This window comes from Danio rerio, chromosome 17 (genome assembly GCF_049306965.1).
Source record: "Danio rerio strain Tuebingen ecotype United States chromosome 17, GRCz12tu, whole genome shotgun sequence".
Classification (NCBI taxonomy): domain Eukaryota; kingdom Metazoa; phylum Chordata; class Actinopteri; order Cypriniformes; family Danionidae; genus Danio; species Danio rerio.
In genome coordinates, this window is record NC_133192.1 from 35,939,249 (window position 1) to 35,963,553 (window position 24,305).

Here is a 24,305-nt window from a genome sequence, read left to right on the forward strand (position 1 = left end):
CATGTTTTTTGTTAGATTGTGCCGTCTGTCATATACAGTAGGCCTATAGGTCTGTTTTTACTAAAGAAGATGTTATTTGAGTTTAGCACAAGAACTATAGAAACTGTATTATGCTTTAAAAAAAAGTCACGATATCGGGATCGGATCTGTATCGGTCAATACTTAGAATTGGGTTCCTAAAAAATGGTATCAGTGCATTCCTAGCACTGTCCTCTGGAGTTCGCATTTTCTGTTGCACCCGCATATATTGAGGCAGCATCCATGACTGAAATAAATATGCTGTTTTCCACCAAGGTAGCCCAGGGTGTCTGACACTGGGGCGGAATTACACAGAGCAAAACAAAATACAGATATTTTGATACGGAACATAACTTTACAACACAGAATAACTGACTTTAGCGTTGTTTTTCAGATAAACAAAAATGTTTAGCATGTTTGTGAAATATCTGCAAAAACACTGTATTTTTATGATTTTAGTCAAAAATGTACATTAATTTAAATATTACTTTAGTATCTGCATGTATTTTTAGGTCACTTATTGTATCCATTCTTACAAAATGAGTGTGTGTGTGTGTGTTCACAGGCGGACATGCATGGTGTACTGTCTTTTGTTCTCATCCCCAGCGCACAGATCAAATCTCCTCCTATTAAAGAGACTGTGGTGAGAACTTCAGTCAGAATTAAATTCATTACTGCTTTAATGAAACAAAGGTCAAATCAATATTTAAAATCATTTCCCTGTGTTCATCCAGGTACATGTGAAGGCACATTTTGACTATGACCCCTCAGATGACCCATATGTGCCATGCCGAGAGCTCGGCCTGTGCTTTCAGAAGGGGGATATACTCCACATAATCAGCCAAGACGACCCCAACTGGTGGCAGGCCTACAGAGATGGGGATGAAGACAACCAGCCTCTTGCTGGCCTCGTCCCTGGTACTATGTTTTTACATGCTGTTGTGCTGTTTTTTTTTTTTTTTTCTTTCATACTGTCACACTTAGATGTCTTTTACTTGTGTGATTGTCCAGGCAAAAGTTTTCAGCAGCAGAGGGAGGCAATGAAGCAAACCATAGAAGAGGATAAAGAGCCTGAAAAATCAGGTAAGTGTTGCAGAGCTTGTGCATACTTCTAAACACACACATGCACAGCTCTTTTTTTCTCATTAACACTCATTTTCTGTTTTAGGAAAGCTTTGGTGTGCTAAAAAGACCAAGAAGAAGCGGAAGAAGATGCAATACAATGCTAACAAAAATGATGGTGAGTGTCTTCAGGCAAACATTAGAGTAAACTACACACCTTTAAAACATTTTTACCAAATAATTCAGGGGTAACACACACTTTACCAAGCAGACCCTTAATATTAAAGTATTCATTTTAATGCACACACAGCTAAATGCATTGCATTTCAATAAATACTCCATTTAATGTTTATTAACATGCACACAGTTTCGGTCTTGTGCTTAATAGTCACATTTTCACATTGATTTTAGGGGAGGGTGATTTCATAGAGATGTCATATGTTTTTGTTTTGTTTTTGTCATGTACTTTTTGAAAAAAATATTCTCGTAAAATAACAAATGTTTGTTTTGTTGCTTTTACTATTTTGCAAGTCAATTAAAATTGAATTTAAATTAAATAGAATTATTCAAATAAAAAAGATTTCTACTCACTTAAGTTATTTTCAAGATTGTGGGTGACCCAAAAGTTGCTGGTCTCCACTGATTTCTGTAGTAACTGTTTGGCCTGCCACATTCTTTAATTTATCTTTTTTTAGTCTACAAGTCTTCTGTCACGTTAAGACCTGACACATCTAATTTAGAGCATCTGTTTTTCTCTTAAAGGGCCATGAAACCCCCCCTGTTTCAGCAGGGTGTTTTCACTCCTCTAGTTTGGAAAAAGTCAGGAAAATGGGTGTGTGTAGCTCTGTTTAGGTGGGATTGTTGGGGGAGGGAAAAGGTGAAGGATTTAAATAAAAAGGGGAGTTTCCATTTGGGCACGCGCTGATTTTCACCGCGGCAAAACAAACACACACGCAGGGGAGAAAGACAGAGACTGTTTAATGACGGTAGAATGTTTGATACCGTATGTCGTATAAGAGAAAAAAAACCTCTACATTTCTCTGTAACTCAGATGCACTCGTTAGGTCAGAAAGCCTTGTGTGTGTAGACTATTCTGTCACAAAATGCGGCGAAAATTAAACACGACGGTCTGCAATAGTTTGCTTGCAGTGTTCACATTTACACTCGGAGAGCAGCATTTAAAGCAGATCTTTCAGTCTATAATATTGTAGTGATATTAACGTAAACTAAGTAACTTAGAAATCATTTTGACGAAGGTCTGTCTTTAAACACTGAAAGAGTACTGCTGACGATACAAACTATAACTTTCCCATCTGAATAAACAAAGAAAGGGCACTGATCGCACACACTTATCAAATATGTAGAGACAGGACAATCAACACATACTAGAGCTGCTTCTTTTTTTAAAGGAGACGAGCAGCAAATCCGGATTAAAATGTTCCTTACAAATGTATTTCTGTCGAGTGCACTGATCCACACGTGAGTCCAGTTACGCTCTTATAGCTGGAAAATGAGAACAAAACTTTTGTTGCAGCAAATTGTTAAAGCAACACTGACTACCTGTATCTCCAAACAATTCATGTTCTTCTGCTTGGCACCACAACGTGGCATGTCTCTGGCGTCTGAACACTGTAACTGGTAAAAACTGGTGTTGGAAGCTATCATGCATATTAATGAAGTTGCCCAATAGAGCGCGCTGATTGGTTTAAACCAAGTCTTACTCATGCATTAATGCAGCACACTCAGAGAAGTAATAAGGAAGTCTACACGCTGGAATGCATGCTAAGATCCCATGGCCGTGACGCAGCTTCAAAAATTCGTTTCAAACCAGAAGTGCGAATTTGCTCGAAATGACGCAAAAACAACAAATTTTCACTTTTTAGTGAAATATATGTGTCCTATTAGTGTGGGACACATTTACTACTGTCAACAGCTCAAAAAATGTGTTTTGGTGTTTTGTGAACCTTTAACTAATTACTTAACTTTAGACTCAAAAACATGTGTCTTTATATGTGTTTATATGTACATTTAGTGTGATTTTTTTTTTTTTGGTAGTTTTAACTTGAATAGATGTAAAGGATAATCCTAGTCTGTAATATGGCACTGTTTGTCAGGCTTTGTAGTATGTTTATTCCCGCAAGACTTTAAAGCACATGAAGCTAACATACTTTTGTTCTTATGAATAAGTATCATGTATCAAGAGTGCAATTATGTGAATGTGTCTTGCATTGTACAGTAGGCCTATACTGAAACAGATGTGCCACTGTTGTTATATGCGCTGTAGTACGATACAATGATATTTCTTCCAAAGCAGATTTAGGGAGACATTAAAAAAACCACACCCTAATTCAGATGTAATTGATGATTGAAAGTGTCAATGTACTTGTTTACTCGAGAAATGCTTAATTCCTTGTAAGCACACATTGAAGCAATGTGTACCATTTTTTTTTTCAGCTTATGCTATTGTGTGTACAGTGCAAAAATAAATATACGAGCTAAATATATGCAGAGTTTGTACAGATTTGAAAAAATCTAGATTTGCAAAAGTTAGTCTGTATGATTTGTGTGCTGATGAAGAAATTGTAGCAGACTTGTACATACAAAATATTTCCTGTTCATCTACAGACTTTGATAATGAGGAGATTCTCACATATGAAGAAATGGCACTTTACCACCAACCAGCCAATCGTAAGCGGCCCATCGCACTAATCGGCCCACCGAACTGTGGGCAAAATGAGCTCAGACAAAGACTCCTCTCCACTGAGCCGGACAGGTTTGCTGGACCTGTTCCTCGTAAGTGTCAGAAAACCTTTTGTTTATCAGCTTGATCTATTCTGTAATATCCTAAACAGGAATCTCTCTTTGCTTCAGACACCACACGGAGTCGACGTGACGCTGAGGCGAACGGCCGTGACTACCACTTTGTGTCCCGCCAGGCCTTCGAGATGGACTCTGCAGCAGGGAAATTCATAGAGTCCGGAGAGTTTGAAAAGAACTTTTACGGCACCAGCACAGACTCTGTCCGACAAGTCATCAACACAGGCAAAATCTGCCTCCTGTGCGTACACACCCAGGTGAGAAACAGTGCTGCAATGCCTCGTGATCTTCAACAACATCCTAGCACAGCAGGTCTTCAGTCCTGCTCTTGGAGGGCTAATTTCCTGCAGATTATCTCCAGTGCATTTGAGCTTTTAATGATCTTGAAGACCTGTCCTGCACTCATAATGGATAGTAGTACCTACTGTAGGGTATTGGAAATGAAGTATGTTCTATTTCAGAGACTATGGTGAATAGGCTTTTAAATGACACTCTCAAACTAGTTTTGGTTAATGATCAGTAGAGTGGTATGAGACACCACAGTTTAAAATAAAAATAAGTTAAATATAAATTGCAAACTGGTAATTATTTTTGCCTATTATAATTAAATGCCATATTCAGCCTATTTTCTATGAGATATTTTAAATCATTACCAAAAAAACAAACAAAAACAAAACAGAAAAAGTTGGCCAACTTATATTTGTTTTTTGAGCCCATACCAATCCAACAGCGGGATAGCGCTCACAATAGCCAAAAATTAACAAATGTACAATTGTACATGTAGGTTTAAATACAAATACAAAAAAATAAAAAATAATACAAAAAATAAAAATAATCTATATTTATTATTTAAAAGGAACACGACTAGCGTGATTTTCATGTCAGATATTCAGGTATTTTACATTGTATTTATTAATTAATTATCTCGGCAAGCCAATTGACAGCTTACACTAGCGCTGTATCATCGTATCAGATTGTTGATTGTACATACAAAATCTCTCTATTATGTTCAGTGCTCCAGGTGTGAGCTCAGTTAAATATATTTTGATTGGTTATTAATAACTGTTGAGAAATTAGTATTTTTTATCTTCTGTTGTGTCTTGCTTGTGAAAGAAGCAGGACTTATATGTTGTGCTGCATCTCTGCCACCAGTAAAACTATTTATGTTGTCACTTTCCACTTTTCTCTCACTGAAAATGAATAGTCTGCGTCATCTCGTCTGAAAAGCCTTTAGGGGATTGTGTTTTTCTCACACACAAAAACCTTCTCCTGTCAGAAGTCTCAATAGCCTTCACGCACATCTTTCAAAATTAAAGTTGTGCATCACAACAACACTCCACGACCCACTCTAGACACTTCCGTGACCTACCAGTTGAGAAAAATATATGTTTACAGTGTAAATTAAGTGTTGACATCCTGCATTCATTAATTTTCTCTGTTATGTGACTTAAAATGCTGCATCGCTGCACTGTCAGTCAGTCGGTTTCCATGATCACTCTTCTCAACTGCTGATTTCTTAATGTTATGAATTTGGACATATTACTACTCATTACTAAGACTAGCTATTTCAGATATGCTTATTTAAGGTCCCTTGAAGTGCTTTGAAATGTGCAGTTTTTCTCAATGTTTGATGTAATCTCAACCGAAACATGGAGAGGGTGGGACATAATGTAGCTCCTCCCCTTTTTATTAAACAGATAATAGTGTTTGCTTTATCACTGCTCTTCCAGTCAAAGTGGTTGAGATCAAGTGCATTAAATGTGAAGCGTCCTGAAGGTGGCGGGGAATGTCAGATACTAGAGAGCATCTGATTGGGCATGATTTGATGAGAAACTTAAGTATGAGGTGACGTGAAAAAAAACATTGATCTATTTAGATGGAAGTGAGAAATAACAAGCCTTCTTCTAAATATAAATTTTGTCATTGTGCTGGAGCACACTAGCTTATAGATATTCTAAACACAAACAATACTGATACTTGCATCCAAAAAATTTTATATTAATTTCATGATACATTTAAGGACTAAGTTAAACTGATGATGGACCTTTAGAAGCAGGATTGGACTTTCCTTTCCTAGCATATTTGAGAGCAGATTTTTTTCTCTAGGTATTTTACTCACTATTTTCTTCTCTATTTTTAGTCTTTGAAGGTGTTGCGCAGCTCGGACCTCAAGCCCTACATCATCTTCATCGCTCCTCCATCCCAAGAGCGATTGAGAGCCCTCTTAGCTAAAGACAACAAAAACCCAAAGGTAAACATCAGCCATGACATATCAAGATTCCACCATGCTGACATTATCCAAATATAAACACCATTTTATATTTTTTTTATTCCATTATGTAATTTAATAAATACCCAATACATTTGCGGGGTGTGCTTCACACAGGTGAGTGGGCTTGAAAAACCACCTATGTAGAAACACTTTTTACTCTTCTCTCCCTAAAAAACAAACCACCATTTTTCTCTAGCACTTAATTCTCTGATATATACAGTTGAAGTCAGAATTATTAGCCCCCCTTTGAATTTTTTTTGTCTTTTTTTAAATATTTCCCAAATGATGTTTAACAGAGCAAGGAAATTTTACCAGTATGTCTGATAATATTTTTTTCTTTTAGAAAAAGTCTTATTTGTTTTTATTTTAGCTAGAATAAAAGCAGTTTTAATAAAAAAAAAAAAACATTTTAAGGACAAAATTATCAGCCCCTTTAAGCTATATTTATTTTCGATAGTCTACAGAACAAACTATTGTTATACAATAACTTGCCTAATTACCCTAACCAGCCTAGTTAACCTAATTCCCCTAGTTAAGCCTTTAAATGTCACGTTAAGCTGTATAGAAGTGTCTTGAAATATATCTAGTAAAATATTATTTACTGTCATCATGGCAAAGATAAAATAAATCAGTTATTAGAAATAAGTTATTAAAACTATTATGTTTAGAAATGTGTTATAAATGTGAAACAAATCTTCTCTCCATTAAACAGAAATTGGGGAAAAAAATAAACGGGGATAATAATTCGGGGGTGGGGGGGTGTTATAATTCTAACTTCAACTGTATATATATAACAACTGAATGTTCTGTGTTTTGACAATATTGCAAGTTTACTATAAGCTGGCTGGAATTATTAGATAAATAAAACTTTTAAAATATCTTTAATATGAATATTTTATATTATAACTTCTTTTAATATACTTATTGCAATAAACAGTAGTTTTTAGGCCTATTTAGTAAAGAAGTAATGGTGTGCATTTTAACTCCTTATGCATCAAATGTACGCTCCTAACTTTTTTTTTTTTTTTTTGTTTAAATAATGTTGAATTCTTTCATCATTTGCAATGTTTCCATATTGCATTGTTTGTAATTTTTATTACCAATTTGTATATCTGTGGTATAATATTTTCTGTAAAGCTATTTCTGGCAATGACATGTCCACACTAAATGGTTTTAAGAGACGTGTTTAAGGGATTATATGCAACATTCTTTATTTATTCTAGTAGGTAAGGAGAAAGCTCCACTTAAGGATTATACAATAAGGGAAAATGTGCTTAATGCATTATAAAGCTTTAAGCATTAGAATCGGTACTCTGTATCGGCTGACCACCAAGACAAAGAATCTGTACTCTGTATCGGCTACAAAAATCCTGATTGGAACATCCCTACTATTGTCTCTTCTTGCTGAATTGTTGAATGCCTCCTTAATTGTCGATTTGGACTAAAGTGTCTGCCAAATGTAAATGTAAATTATACAAATGGTTGACTTATTTCTCTTTTACAAGTATTATTGGAAGGTCTAAAACTAAAAGATTTCTTAAATGAATCATCAAATCAAATATATAATAATCAAATATTTTTAGATAACTGTTATGTTTCTGTAACAAAGTAATAAGATTAAATAGTCAGCCAGAGTAGAATAACGATAAAGTTATGCAGGTTTTTTGTATGGACGAGGAGTGCTGGTTGGAAATAAAAAATAAAAATCTAATTATCAATTTAATAATTGCAGCATTAATCATAATTCAAATCACAATTTTAATGCACAAATAAATAGACATATTTAAATGTGTTTATTTAAATTGTGTTTTTAATGTTGTTTAATAAATCAATAAATCAATGCATTTAAAAATAACTTTTAAATGTATAAAGTAAATAGACAATCTCATACTGTAGATGTTTATATAATTCATGTTTTTAAACGCTGATTGATCAAACAATAAAAGCGTTTATTTATAGATTATTTAAGATGGATTTAAATGCAAAATTTAAATAGCTTTTTAAAATGGCATTTGACAAATGCTTTTCTCTCTCTATTTGCCACTTTCTTGTCTCTCTCTATTTGCTTTTCTTTTTGCTATATGCTTTTCTCAAGTTGAAAATAAATCAAGTTTAAAAATGCCATTGGACAGTCCACACGTGGGAGCAACCAAACAACTTTCACCCTCTCTCACATGTAAATGAAACATGCGTATTTTTGTGGCCAAGTGTGATATATTTTCTTTAGGAAAATAGTTTCTTATAGGATTTAACCTCCTTTTTCAGAAAACATTCACTTTTATTCATGTGGTTTCACACATTGACTGTATTCTCCAGCCCGAGGAGCTGCGAGACATTATCGAGAAGGCCCGAGAGATGGAGCAGAACTACGGCCACCTGTTTGATGCTGCCATTGTGAACACCGACCTGGACAAATCCTACCAGGAGCTGCTGCGTCTCATCAATAAACTAGACACTGAACCCCAGTGGGTCCCTTCATCCTGGCTGCGCTGAGATGGGTGAAAATGAAGAGCACGTTGTTTATCAATGCTTTAGAATGCCTCTGTTTTTCTTGTTTTCTTCTCCTCACTCATAGATAAGGACACTATACGCGCCCTCAAGCCCGCACAGAAGTGTCTGTCTGCACTACACTGTCGGCAGGCTGAGGGAATGAGAGTTTTAATGTCATAACTTGTGTTTTCGAGTCCGGTTATCCACATTCCAGTGAGAAAGTTACCAGCACTTGGTGCAGCAGTAGAATTAGGGCTTCTATACTGCTTTTGATAACTATTTATGATTGTAAATATTCTATATGTATTTTTAAAGATGGATTTGGACAAATGCAGAGGTGGGACAAGATAGCTGGAAGTCAGCATTTTTCAAGAGATCTATTCAGACTCCAGAACGGACATTCGTACACTCTGTTCTCTTCTCTTTCATCCTTAACCTCTACAATGTTACAAGAACATCCTGCGTCTGAACAACTCTTCCAGGACACTAAATGGGATGAAAGTGGAAGCGAGCGATGCCTTTTTGTCCCTTCAGTGTTATGGCGAAGCAGCACTGCGATTGTGACAGAGTTTAAATACGAATAAACTTCAGGTTTTCTTCCAGAGTTTGCGAGGCCACATCTGAACATAGCTGCAAAGTGGCTCAGTGTAAGTCTATGCTCTCTGTCTCAGTATTCACACACACTTCCAGCACTCAGAAGTGTAACCAGTATTGTAAACAGTATTCGACAGCAATACAGTGAGATTCACCATCTGAGGACAGCACAGCTAGTCTTAGTTTATATGCTTCTGCACAATATGAATTTATTTTTTCCTTTGTGATTTATAATTATTATTGTTTTTTTGATTGGATTTGAAGGTTCTGTTTTGCGTTTTTACCCATTTCAACATGAGCAAAGGGTTTATGTTTTTCCCTGTGGAAATGATCTGCTTTATTGGGGGCTCATGAAATATCAGATGAACATGTCTTGGTTGTATTTCACTCTAAATAGGAAATACTTTCTTTTTTTTTCCATGCAAAACTTGGACAAAAAACACATACAGACTCGATACAAATCAAGGTGTTTTTATTACTATTATTTACAGTCACGTTTGTTTTTTCTACCCAGGTATTGATAAAAGAATTTCTAAATCTACTTTTCAATACTGTAATAAGTAATAGAAATATATCTTTATACAGAAATGCATCATGTTTCTTTAGTTCATTCGTTCATTTGTTTGTTTGTTCTTTCTTTCTTTCTCTCTTTTTTCGTCTGTTTGTTCGTTCGTTCTCTTCGTTTGTTTGTTGCTTCATTCATTCTTTCTCTATCTTTTTTCTCTTTCTTTCTTTCTTTCTTTCTTTCTTTCTTTCTTTCTTTCTCCCTTTTTTCTACTGTTTGTTTGTTCGTTCTCTCTCTCTGTGCTTTCTTTCTATTTCCTTTTCTCTTTTTTCTCATTCATGTGTTCATTCTCGCTCTCTCGTTCATTTGTTCTCTCTCTAAAGTTAGTTTATTTTCTTTATTTTTTTTTCTCTTTTTATTTCTTTATTTCTGTCTTTTTCTCTTGTTATTTTGTTTGTTCTCACTCGTTCATTTGTTTGTTCTCTCTCTCACTCTCTCGTTAGTTAGTTTGTTTGTTCTCTTGCTTTTTCGTTTGTTCGTTAATTTTTCTTTCTTTCTCTTTCTGTCCTTCTCTTTCTTCTGATACAAATACAAACTTAATACAAATAGCGTGCTAGCATAAAACATTAAAACTTTAATAATACTTCAAACTAGAGATGAATTGGGTGATTTAATTAAATTTGCGCTCATTTGTATTTATTTCTTCAGGTATATCAAGCCAGGTTCAAAATAGTTTCATTTTTGACAGGGACATATTTTCTATGAGGGGTTAGTTTTATATTTGCACATTCATTCAGTGACAACTTATGACATGCTTCTTGTATTGTTTACCATGGTACTTTAAAGATTTGGCTTGAAATCACATCCAAGTTTGATTTCAAAACAACAGGCTGCTATTATGATTTCACTGTTTAGAAGTGATAAAGAATAATTGTCTGAAATAGTATTATTAAGGAGAAAGTCTGAACGTGCAAATATAAAATCCACCTCGCCTTAATGGGTATTTTGGGTTTGTATCAGTCAGTAATAAAGGAAATACCGCAAACAACCATAGAAAACTGTATTTTATTTTATATTTTACAATATTTGGTAGAAAAGTTTGAAAGCAAATGATATAGTATCAAATCCCTCTGGTAAATCTTAAAGAATACAGAAAAGAATAAAACTCATGTTTGTGTATGTAAGTTTCTTCTGATACACAAACAAAGGTGATTCACATGGACTAACATAAAAACAAAACTCAACCCCGGCAACAAAAAGGAAGAACATTTTTTTTAAAGATTTATTTTTTTAGCATTTTGCCTTTATGTTGGAAATGTGAGAGAGAAGGGGGTAGGATCGGTAAAGGTTTACAAGCCGGGATTCGAACTCGGGACACCCGGAGCGCTGCCGCACCATATGCCAGCACACTAACCACTGGGCTATCACACTGACAAGAAAAACATTTTTGCTTCTATTTACCTGAAGAATAAATCATAAGCAGGAACACTTTTAAACAATGAGCATTAGCCATAAATTTCTAAATTATCAAATATGTTAATGCAAAACATATCTTGTTTGGTTTGAAATGAAAAACTGAAAATGTAGTTGCACTACCTTCATTTGCGCTTGTAAAAATCAGATAAAATTCATATGCAATGTTTTATTGTATTAAAAGCACTGTTCAGTAAATATAATCAGTCCTAATCACTTTTAAGAACCTTTCCACTTTATTTTTGTGTAATATTTCCAAGACATGTTTCGTAGGACTCTCCTATTGATTTCCCTTGAATTTGGATGATCAAATATATGAAAAATCTGCTCCATGTTGAGATGAGATGTGCGAATGCTTGTGAGTGCATGGTTTTGGGCTACATTTGCCCCATTAGTGCAAATGCTGGAAGTATGAAACACTTGATATTAATGGACAGAAGCTCTGTGTGTATATGTGTGTTTTAAAGGAAGGACTGTCAGTGATTGCAGGCAAGTATTTTCTCCACAGCTGCTTCAAGCACACACTGGAAACAGCTTTATCGAGATTTGTTTTGCAGAACTGTTTTTACTTTTTTTGTTTTCTTTAAGATAATCAATGTGTATTTAGAAAGCAACCTGAATATTTTTTTAATGTACAGAAATAGCTCAGCCATTAGTTTTGACTCTTGTGCACTACAGTTTGGTTTGTTCTGAGTGTGGACGGAGCGACACCTCAGTCTAATGTTGATCTAGTTACACGCCAGGCGACTGGAAGTAGAAGTAATGAATGTAAAAGAAAAATCATCTTTCCTTCTCCACTTTTTTTTTTTTGTATGAATTATACAAGTGAATTAAAGCCCAGATTAATAGAGTTTGTCTCTTGTTTTTTTATGAATGTGATGATGGTTGCTTTATAATTCAAACAAAAGTAGTTAAACATTGTTGTGCAACACAGCTTGTTAATTTCTACAATGTGAAAAAATATATGTTAATATAAAGAGCAGTAATACAAACATTTTTAATGTTGTTAATGACAGCAACAATAATAGTCATAATATATTTTTACTAATATTGTTAATAATATTATGATCATTAATTTATTTATTAAGATAATTAACAAAAACCATTACAAGAGAATTACATTATTAGTATTCATAATAATTCCTATTTAAGAAATCTTAATAATAATTATTAACTTGGAACAGAAGGATTAAGTTATGACTATTATTAATAATTTATATATATATATATATATATATATATATATATATATATATATATATATATATATATATATATWTWTATATATATATATATATATATATATATATATATATATTTTTTTTTTTTTTTTTGCAACAACAATTACAAACTTAAAAGCACGGAGGGATTAGAGTATTATTATTATTAAAATTATTTATTTATTTATTAGTATACATTAACAAAAACTATTACAAACATGAAACACAGAAGAATTACAGATTATTATCATTAATCATAATAATAATTATTAATTTATTAAGATATAATAGCCAACAATTACGGCAGTTCATTCCGCTGAGTCGACCCCAGATTAATAAAGAGACTAGGCCAAAAAAAAGATGAACAAATGAATTAAACAATTATAACTTAAAGCAGAAGGATAACAGTATTATCAATAATAATTTATTTATTAATCTATATTAACAACAATTACAAACTTAAAGCACGGAAGGATTACAGCATTATTACTATTATTATTAATATTATTGTTGATATTATATTATTATTAATCATTTACTTATTAATATACATTAACAAAAGCAACATGGAAGGATTACGGTATTATTGCTATAATTGTTATTAATAATTATTTATTAAGATATAATAACCAACAATTACAAACTTGAAACAGAAGGATTACAGTATTATTATTATTATTATTATTAATCATATTAATAACCATTTATTTATTAAGATTTAATAACAATAACAATTATACCCTTAAATCACAGGACGATTACAGTATTATTACTATTATCATTATAATAATTATTATTATTAATATTATTATTATAAATAATTCATTCATATATATTAACAACTACAATTACAAACCTAAAACGTGAAAGGTATTACTACAGTAATACAGTATTATAGCATTATTATTATTATTATTATTATTATTATTATTATTAATTCGTTTATCAATATAAATAAACAATAATTACAAACTTAAAACAGGATTAAATTATTAGTAATATTAATAACCCCTTCAGACCTGAATTATGTTCCAAATTTCAGAAAAAATGGGATGTTGTGTGATGTCCATTGTAATAGATGCAGGGTCTGAAGGGGTTAATATAGTAAGATGTAACAACAAGGATTACAAACTTAAAACACACTGAAGAATTACATTATTAATATTAATTAATCTATTAATATCAACAGTAATTACAAACTTAAAACATACAGAATGATTACATTAGTACTGGGAAACATCCATACACACTTCACCTTAACAACATGTCTTTGGACAGATCCAGCCAGATCCATGCCAATCACTAAGCCACCATGTCGCCTATTATTTATTTATTTATTTATTTATTTATTAAGGTATACAATTAACAACAACAAATACAAACTTTAAACGCACAGAAAGGTTACATTATTATTGTGATTACTATTATTATTAAGCATTATTCTGTTGTGGAATTTTTCAGGATATGTTGATTTGTAAATGTGGTATTCACCAGTTATATAACTCAGAAATATCATCTAGCTCTTTATTGTTAAAAACATCTGAGTGGCAAAAAGTTCACCAGAAATGAAATCCTTACACAAGTAAGGATACCGGCGTGTTGAATTAATCCACAGCCACTCCAGATTTGTGTTTTCATTTGCAGGTGCACTCCGAGTCACTAGATGGCGCAGGAAAGCATCTGAACCATAATCTCAACAAAGCACGAACAAAAAAAGACTTCCTTTTCCGGCTGATGTTCAACATGCTGAGGAAATAGACATCAGAGACAACGCCAAGTTTTCCCCGGTTACTTTTATTTTCCACAGATGCGCTTGTGGTTTTTAATTATCAAGTTAAGGACAATTGTTGAACGACAGTACTAGCACATTTGTCCTGCATATCGGTGAGTAAAAGAGGTGTACATGGGTTGAAGGTGCGATTTGTGGTGAATTTTTCTCAATCAATTTAGCATTCATTTATTGTTTACATTTGCTAAATGGTTATGCCTTAGCATTTTGCCCAGGTTTTTTCATAGTAAGGCAAGAAACTACAGATGAATTCGGTAAAAAACTAAATTTTTTTAAAATAGTTGATTGATTACATCAAGAATTGAACATATCAAATAATGCGTTATTTAATTAAACTGCCACTATATATATATATATATATATATATATATATATATATATATATATATATATATATATATATATATATTTATATTTATATCTTAAGATATATCAAGTCAGGTTCAAAATTGTTTAATGTTTTGACGGTAACATGAAGAATTCAGTTGCAAAAACCTCTAAATGCCATCTGAAATGTTCTCCTACAAAGAGCATTTTTCTCAGCTTCCTGTTTATGTTCAATTATTTCACTTGAAAGGCAATGAAAATAACTTATTCGTCACTATAAATGTTAATTAAAATAAAACTAAAATTCTCATTTTAGAAGAAAATACCAAGTTGCTTTTAGTGGTGTGTGCATCTAAACTCTTCATATTTTCAGAGAGGGGATTTTGGGTATCTGTCACTCAGTGATTCAGAAAATACTGCAGTCATAGAAATGTATTTGCACAAGATTTAAAAACAAAAAAATAAAAATAAAATTTTCACAACATTTAGTAGAATAAACATTTAATAATAATGAGACAAATGATATGGGATAAAATCTGTTAAATCTTTAAGAAAACCACTGAAGTTTGTGTGTGCAAGTGCTGCTGAAGTAAAGATTTATAACTCTTTTTGATAAGACATATTGTTACATATGTACAATAATTCAAATCCACAGAAAAAAATTTATGAAGAGTGGCATGACTAACTATTAAACATGAATTTTAATGTTCTCTTACCAATAAACTAAACAAAATTGTCCTGAAAATAACAGTTTTTACCTTGAGTGTCTCACCTTGTTTTTAGAAGCTTTCTTTACTGTACCTCTGAGTGTGTCCAAATTCTGCCCTGTAGGGCTTGTGTCCTGCAATTTTTAGCTCCAACTTGCCTCAACTCCTGCACCGATGTTTCAAGTAGGGTGAAGCGGCAGGTCCAGAGACTCAATTGCATCCTCAAAGTCCTTTCTCAGAGCATTTTTGAGTCCTTGCTGCAGCCTGCAGCTTAATGATGTACTGTACCAGGTCCGCCACATAATGGACAGTCGCCTACACCTCCCCCTACCCTAAACCCAACCCTCACAGTAGTATGGGCGTTACCTTAGTGGGCAGTACAATGTCCACTACGTATTAGACCAGGTCCAGTACATCATTATAATTACAGCAGCGAGCACATCTTGGCACTTTCTAGCAAGTAGCAACATTTGAGACATAACCCTAATGATTGGCCTGAAACTGCTGGCGAAGCGTTCTGAGCGTACTTGTCTGAACGTACAGTTTTGTCTCTGGGCCTGTTGCCCGATAATGTTGTATGTTTCTAAAAAGCCTAGTAAGAGCTTGATTAGCTAGCCCAGGTGTGTCTGATTAGGGTTGTACCTGTATCTTTTGTCGGTATCTCAAAAACTTCTGAGCTTCCTACAAAGTCAGGATTGTAACATTTTTCTTTTTCTTCTGCCAGGGTGAAGATGCCAGCACTCAGCAGTAGATTCTACCAGCACAGGTTTCCAGAGGTGGAGGATGTAGTGATGGTCAATGTCAGGTCAATTGCAGAAATGGGCGCTTACGTCAGTCTGCTGGAGTACAACAACATCGAGGGGATGATTTTGCTCAGCGAGCTGTCCAGGCGACGAATCCGATCCATCAACAAACTCATCCGGATCGGACGCAACGAGTGTGTGGTGGTCATTCGGGTGGATAAGGAGAAAGGTGGGACTTTGTTTAAAAATGGTTGCCTGTTTTTCATTCCTGTTTTTGACTCATAACGTCCATGTGTCTACATTGATTGTCAGGCTACATTGATTTATCCAAAAGAAGAGTGTCGCCAGAAGAGGCCATTAAATGTGAAGACAAGTTCACAAAGTCTAAAACTGTGAGTATATCTAAAGCTGAATATGTTTTATACACTATCATACAGCAATACATTGCATAAATGTGTTCTCCAAGATGGGGAAAGACGAGATGAAATTAGTAAAAAATTGTCTGTTGAATAGGAAAATAGTGTAATACAGCTTTACATTTATTTTTTAGTTTAGGTATTAGAATAGGTTCATTAAATTTTTTCTCACGGTTTTTACCATGAATTTACAGACGACACACTTAACTGTCATTAACTGAACAATGAACAAATTATTGTTTTGAAAAATGTCTTCTTTGGCTTTTTGACATATTTGTCACCTTAGAATTATAAGGTTCTGTCTGACATTTTTGTCAAAATTGAGTTTTTCACATTCTTATTTAAATGACAACTTATTTACAATATGTGATGTTTTATGTAGAAGTTGTTTACATTTTAAGACTTTTTATTTAAAAAGATAAAAGTTAGGGATGTCCTGATACAACATTTTAACTTTCAATATGATACCAATATTGCAGCCTTCAGTGCAAACCGATAACGATACAAATCATGAATCCTTTTACCTATTTCATTGTGTGGAATGTATGAACGGCTAGATCAAACTGAGAACAAAAGTCAGCAACAGTAAGTATGGAAAAAAACAACCAATTTATAAAATATTGTAAATACCTTATTAATTTTATAATATTTTATATTGCACATATTGTCTTTAACATAAATATACTTGCTGTAGCTGGATTGAAACACACCTTTTCTCTACAGCACATAAAATAATGTGACTTTTAAGAATATTTAAATTATTAAAATTAATTTTATTTGCATAATATATTGCTCAGATTCCACCCTACTGCCCACATGGGAAAAGTACCACCACACAAAATTGAGAAGAAACCTGAAACTGAAGATGTGTGTAAATGTGATGATTTAGAAGCTCTTTTTTTTTGACATTGAGATGAAATGTTCAATTTTACATTTGTCGAAAAAGAAAGTCATTAAAATATATTAATATGTATGTATATATTAAATATGAAATATTTTTATTTGTGTGTATATAGTCAGTGAAACACTTTACAGTGTTTATTAAACTCATTTCTTCATGTCTGTTTTCTTTTAAAGCCTTACATTAAGCTGTGAAGGGCAAATACATATAGGGTTTATAATTCAATAATTCATATAAAGCATATAATTTAGATGAATTACATAAAATGAACAGCTGTATGCTTAATTTGCTTAAAAGCTGTATGCTTAACAGCCTTGTATGCTTAATTTGAACAAGAAAAAATATTCATCCTAAAACATTAATTAAATGTTAAAGAAAGCAAAAAATATATATAAAAATACTTATCAAACATCAACATTGTTACAACAACAATTTTTTTAAACAAGTTAATTAGCAGACATTGCATTTCTTGAAATGCTTCGGTTAATGATCTGCCATATGAAATCTTACAATTTCAAGTGAAAATTACTTTTTATAATTAGAAGAATTAGAATTACCTGCATTTGCCCTGTTTGTTTTACCCCAAGTTGCAAATTTAAGAGAATTTTGAGTACATTTAGGGTCTCTGTCATGTTAATGTATGAAAGAGAACTGTTACACTCGTATTGTTTGTTATATGGAATGCATAAACCTTGAAGCTCAGTATCTTAAAGTCATTTACAATGCAGATAGATCCTATTTCTAAGGCGATGATTTGTATTGCAATGATTTGAGTAGTAGTCTGTATCTTGAAGCTAGTTTTAGTCAAATTGCAGAGTAAATGAGTACTGCTACAGTTGTTGAAAAAGAAATAAGCATTACTTGCAATAATAGTGCTATAATTGTCTCTTTACTTTGCTACTGTAGCATGGTGCCTTTTCAGAGTCACTATACGTTTATATATTTTTATTTTAATATTATTTTAAAAAGACTTCTATGTGATTTCTATATGATAAAAAATCGTATTACACTGAACTACATCCTCAGGAGGATACCATTTCCCTGGTCATTTTAATACTGGGGAAAAGCAGTTATCTAACATTTTGATGTAGCGCAAACTGCATTTAGGTATACATGCCACAAATACTCTATAAATGCGGAAATTTCTGTGTTAAATTGATAAATATAAAGGCTAACTCAATGGTTCTAGTTCAGAACAACACATTGAAATACAGTTTAGCATTTTTTTTATTTGACTACATCTATTTAATGTTTTAAGTTTGTAAAATATAACTTCTATTAAAATGAGTTGACATATATTCTAAAGTGGGACATCCTGCCTTTAACTCTCACGTGTTTGTTGTAGGTTTACAGCATTTTAAGGCATGTTGCTGAAGTCCTGGAGTACACCAAAGATGAGCAGCTGGAGAGTCTGTATCAGAGAACCGCTTGGGTGTTTGATGAGAAGTACAAGCGGCCTGGATACGGTGCTTATGACGTCTTTAAGCAGGCTGTGTCGTAAGTGTGCACTCCTCTATAAACTGTTGGTTATGAACTGACCTGGACATATGTTGTTGATGTATTACAAATTCTGCTTAAAGATGAAAGTTCACCCTAAATGGAAAGTTCTGCCATTATTTACTCACCCTCCATTTGTTCCAGACCTGTTGTAAAGAGGGTTTTTTGTTCTATTAAAAACAAGACATATTTTAAAGTAGGACTGGGCGATGAATCGAATAAGAAATCTAAACCGAAGTCCATATCTTATAACTACACAATTTTCCAATGTTGGTTATTTTGTTTTTAAAGTTGTTAATTCTAACCCCTAAAACACTACTGTGTGTGATCAGACTGAATGCTTGAGAATTTTACTGACAGCATATTGAGTGCATTATTCGTATGCACAGTAATCTGACGTACTGTAAACACACGTCTCTCATATGTCAGAAAAGGGCCCTCTGCATGTAAATCATATTCTTTGTTGGTGGTTTATTTGGAATTGGGTGGGGATATCAGTGATTCAAAGGCCAAAGCTTATGTAATAAACCATCTAGGGCTGTGCAATTAATCGAAATTTAGTTTCAGTTTTGGCTTCTAACGATTGTGGAAAAACATCATTCGAGATGAAACGATTATTGCATCATATACCGCCCCCTTTCCAGTTGTACTCATTTGTTGCTCTGCTAAGCTCAGTTTCACGTGAAAATGACTAAAAGCATGTATTGTAATGTAACTTTTGCAGCACGGGATGCGCATCATTCATTGGTGTACATTCTAATCATTCATGTTTCTAAAACCACAAAAGGGATCACATACTGTTGTGTGTATGCGCCCAGCCTCAGAAACGAGTAGAGCACAAACATCTAGTCATCTTAATGTGAGTGCTTTAATGGTCAAATACATGCAAATTCGTGTCAAAACGAGGTGTTTTGTGATTATTCATATTAATCCTCATTTGTGTAATAAACGAGTTGAGAATCATGTGAATTTAGACATGTGAAAGTAAAACCATAAATCAGAACCGCACTGCTCTTAAAGTGACAGCATGCAATATTCCTGCTGCCGACTGTTTTTAATATTAATCAAACAACAAAAGGAGAAAATCACTCACTGCTCTTGACTGAAGGAATTTTTAGTTATAATTTTTTTCTAATAAAAAAGTTTTTTTCTTACAGTAAAGAACGATGCTTGAGACGCAATTTGTTTAATATTTTTACTCTATTGTATTTATTTCCCTTTACTTATTTACAGGGAGAAAATTAACTGTATATATACAGTTAAAGTAGGAATTCTTAGCAGCCCTTTATATTTTTCTCCTAATTTCTGTTTAGCGGAAAGATAGATTTAATAACTCATTTCTAATAACTGATTTCTTTTATCTTTGCTATGGTGATGGCAAATAATATTTTACTAAATATTTTTCAAGATACAAGCATACAGCTCAAAGTGCAGTTCAAAGGTCTTAACTGGGTTAATTAGGCAAGTCATTGTATAACAATAGTTTCTTCTGCAGAAAATCTGAAATAGGCTTTAAAATATTTAAACCAGCTTTTATTCTGGCCAAAATAAAACAAAATACTTTTTCTAGAAAAAAAAATATTATAGGAATTACTGCGAAAAATTCATTGCTCTGTTAAACATCACTTGGGGGAAAAAAATTGATGGGCGAATAATTTTGACTTCAATTGTATATCGTTTTGAATAATCGTGATTTCAATTATGTCCAAAATAATCATGATTATGAATTTTCCCATAATCGAGCAGCCCTAATACCATCCGCATTTTACTTTTCATTTTTACAGCGAATCAGTTTGAGTAAATGCAGACAATGCAATTATTTTTATGTTTTTATTTTATTTATTGTTTTTTTAAATTACCTATAACATGTCAAGTATCACTCGCTCACTTTCCTTCTGCTTAATAATACATTTTATTTTTAATTTGCTTTTCTTAGACTTAAAGTTCTACAAGGCAAAATACCAACCATAGCAGAAACAGCACAACAATAAAAAGATGCAATAAGAATATGAACCATAAAATGTAATTAGCATTTGTTTACAGGTGATGGAAATTATTATTGTAATAAGAAAAAGTTATTATAATACTTTTTCCACTTTTCACAAGAACATTTAAAATGTAATTTTGCCTTTAACAAGATGCTTGTTATTTTCCATTTTTGACAAGGATATATGGATAAATAATTACATTTAAAATAAAGCAATCGTTCAGTAATCAAAATTGAGGTAAAATGTTTATTTAATGGATGTTTTAATTTTAGGTCATATCGCCTGGCCCTAATTTTGTAGAATGTTATAAACTGGTAGTCTTTGGCTTTCATGGTTTTCTTTTCCTACTATTGATGTCAGTGGCTAAGGATTTTCAACATTTTTTTTAAAATGTCATTGTGAAAAAACTAACAAGCAATTACAATAGAGGTTGAGTAAATGTAGATATGTTTTTGTGTCAACCACCTCTTTGTGTTTTTTTTTTTTTTTTTTTTTGTAGGGATCCAGCTATATTAGATTGTCTGGAATTGACAGAGGAGGAACGAGCAGTCCTGATTGATAACATCAACAGACGCCTCACTCCACAGGCTGTCAAAATCCGAGCAGACATTGAGGTGGCCTGCTATGGGTATGAGGGCATCGATGCAGTGAAGGAGGCTTTGAGAGCAGGACTAACATGTTCAACAGAGTGCATGCCCATCAAGGTAAAAACTAGACCACAAATTATTTCAGATATGTCAGTTCATTCATATATAACATCCCTGAAATTTGATGTCCCATATTGAGTCTCTGTATATGGACCATTCATACATGCAGTTAAAGTCTGAATTATTTGACACCTTGTTTATTTTTCCCCAATTTCTGTTTAACGGAGGGAAGATTTTTTCCAACACATTTCTAAACATAATAGTTTTAATAACTCCTTTCTAATAACTGGTTTACTTTATCTTTGCCATGATGACAGTAAATACTATTTGGCTTGATATATTTCAAGACACTTCTATACAGCTTAAAGTGACATTTAAAGGCTTAACTAGGCTAAGTAGGTTAACTAGGCAGGTTAAGGTAATTTGGTAAGTTATTGTATACCGATGGTTTTTTTGTTTAGACTATCGAAAAAATTATAGCTTAAAGGGTCTAATAATTTTGACCTCGTTTTTTTTTTTTTTTCTTAATTGCTTTTATTCTAGCCGAAATAAAACAAATAAGACTTTCTCCTGAAGAAAAAATATTATCAGACATACTGTGAAAATGTCTTTGCTCTGTTAAACATCATTTGGGAAATATAAAAAAAGAAAGAAAAAAAATCAAAGGGGGGCTAATAATTCTGACTTCAACTGTATTACATTCATGTTTAAATATTTGAACACTTTATTTATTTGTTTTGTTTTGATAAGGTGTTACACTGATAATACTGGAAGAATCATGGAGGAATAAAGAATGTAATTTGTTTTGTAGTGTGGTATTTTATATTATTATATATACTGCATGATAAGAAAACATACATAGCAAATAGTCTTTAAAAATGTGGTCATAATGACAAGATAAATCAAGTTATTAAATTACGATGTAGTAATTACACAGAAGCAAAATTCTTTCTATATCAATTTTCCTGAGTAGCACATTAATATAATATCAGTATTGTGCAATTTTTGTTTTGAACCCAAGATGTTTTATTTTGTCAATGAAGAAAGTTTAAGAAAAGGATCAATTTGTGTATCTCAGTAAACATTGCAGTATTTAGTTGTGGACTAAATCTGTTTTTACAGGGCACCTATGATCACAATCATTATTTGTAAGCTGTTTGGACAGAACCATTTGTAGGAATAGTGTGTCCACAGTCATATTGGAGTGATAGAGACACAATAATTCTTTTGTTTTAATTTTCTGACGTTATATATAGGATCCAAATCCCTCACATTTTGAGGCCGACCGTAATGTAGGAGTGCTGTTTTCCCGCCCACCGAATTGATTGACATCCGCGTTTTAACATGTCTCCTTACTAGTAACGTGTATAATCATATCCACAAGACAAGATGTGCGCAAAGCAACTGCAGTTAAAAGATCTGTTCAGCTCTGTGTTCAGCAGCACCTCAAGAAAGAATTTTACAGGATTTAAACATTTATAAAACGGTGCATGTTTGTACTAAAGACAGTACAATCACTGTGTAGTTCTTCACCACAGCCGCGTGTCAGTACAATTGCGGACCATTGATAAATCAGGAGGAAAATTAATAATGTTTTTATTGCAGATCAACTTGATTGCTCCTCCTCGATATGTTATGACCACGACCACACTGGAGCGCACAGAGGGCCTTTCTGTGCTCAATCAAGCCATGGCCGTCATTAAAGAGAAGATCGAAGAGAAGAGAGGCGTCTTCAACATTCAGATGGAGGTCAGAATTTAGCATTTAAAATTCACTGTTTACTTACCCTCAATTTATCCAAACTTTTATGATTTTTTTTAAAGAATGCAGTAAACCATGTGTATGTATGTTTTAAGTCTATTTTTTAAAATGTCTAATCCATAACGCTGGAATTGCTTAGCTTTGCACATGCTGGGCAGTTCACAGTGGAAATCTGATATTGGCCACATTTAAAACAACAAAGTGAAGAGCTATGCAAAATAAATAAATCCCTCTCTGATTATTTGACTTGTTTTAATGCCCCTGAAGCCAAAAGTTGTGACGGACACGGATGAGACGGAGCTGGCACGACAGTTGGAGCGGCTGGAGAGAGAAAATGCTGAGGTGGATGGAGATGATGATGCAGAGGAAATGGAGGCCAAGACTGAGGACTAGTCTGAAGAAAGACGACAAACCAGCAGTGCTATAATCATTCCAGAGACTTCAGAGTTATAGTGAAGGGGTTATCACATCATGAAGACTGAAAAAAAACACTGCTTCTGTGATACTAAGCAGATTGTGAGTGAGAGATGTGGACTACATTGATGTACTTTTGCTTATCGGATGAGAATCGTGAGAGGAATTTCTTCCATGAACACTAGTTTTACTTTAGGAATGTTAGTACAGATAGTATTGTAGTTGATTTAAGTGACCTTCGTTTCCAGCTTTATTCAAGATGAGATTTGTGGTAAAAAAAAACAAACAAAAAAAAAACAAGCAAAACTGAAATCTTTATAGACAGCCAGCCAGTTTACTTATCAAAAATCTGTTCCACAGAGCTAATAAAAACAAGCAGTTTTCATGTACATTTTGTCATGTCTCTTGTTCTGTGCTGCTGATTACATCAAAGATTATTCAAGATGATAACTTCTCTCACTTGGATGTATTTTTCTAAACAGGAAAGTGGTATATTGGCAGATATTGTTTCTTTTGTTACAATTTGTAACAAATTTTTAAAAATGTGTAATTTTATTATTATTATTATTATCATTATTATTATTAAGAAATAAGAATAAATGTCTGGGGGGCTCCAACTATTTTTGGTAGTATATTGTAAAACCCAACAGTCAACTTTCTGAAA

General features: G+C 33.1%; 2 protein-coding genes across 3 annotated transcripts in view; both read left to right on the plus strand.

Annotated features, from left to right (window-relative positions):
* The window catches only part of pals1a (protein associated with LIN7 1, MAGUK p55 family member a), a 55,706-nt gene extending 43,625 nt beyond the window's left edge, over positions 1–12,081 (plus strand). Inside the window, exons 9-16 of one of the 2 annotated variants that reach the window (XM_009293174.5) lie at positions 584–661; positions 753–936; positions 1,030–1,101; positions 1,187–1,258; positions 3,706–3,873; positions 3,952–4,154; positions 6,038–6,148; positions 8,486–12,081. In XM_009293174.5, coding sequence (XP_009291449.1) covers positions 584–661; positions 753–936; positions 1,030–1,101; positions 1,187–1,258; positions 3,706–3,873; positions 3,952–4,154; positions 6,038–6,148; positions 8,486–8,662 — 1,065 coding nt within the window. In that variant the 3' untranslated portion in view covers positions 8,663–12,081. 2 annotated transcript variants of the gene reach the window in all.
* Positions 12,082–14,177: 2,096 nt separating this feature from the next.
* eif2s1a (eukaryotic translation initiation factor 2, subunit 1 alpha a) lies at positions 14,178–24,030 on the plus strand. Its single transcript, NM_199569.1, is given in 7 exon segments — positions 14,178–14,335; positions 15,999–16,246; positions 16,330–16,409; positions 18,680–18,831; positions 21,319–21,523; positions 23,072–23,215; positions 23,495–24,030. Coding segments are annotated over 6 exon segments (948 nt in total). The 5' UTR covers positions 14,178–14,335; positions 15,999–16,005; the 3' UTR covers positions 23,621–24,030.
* The last annotated feature ends 275 nt before the right edge of the window (positions 24,031–24,305 follow it).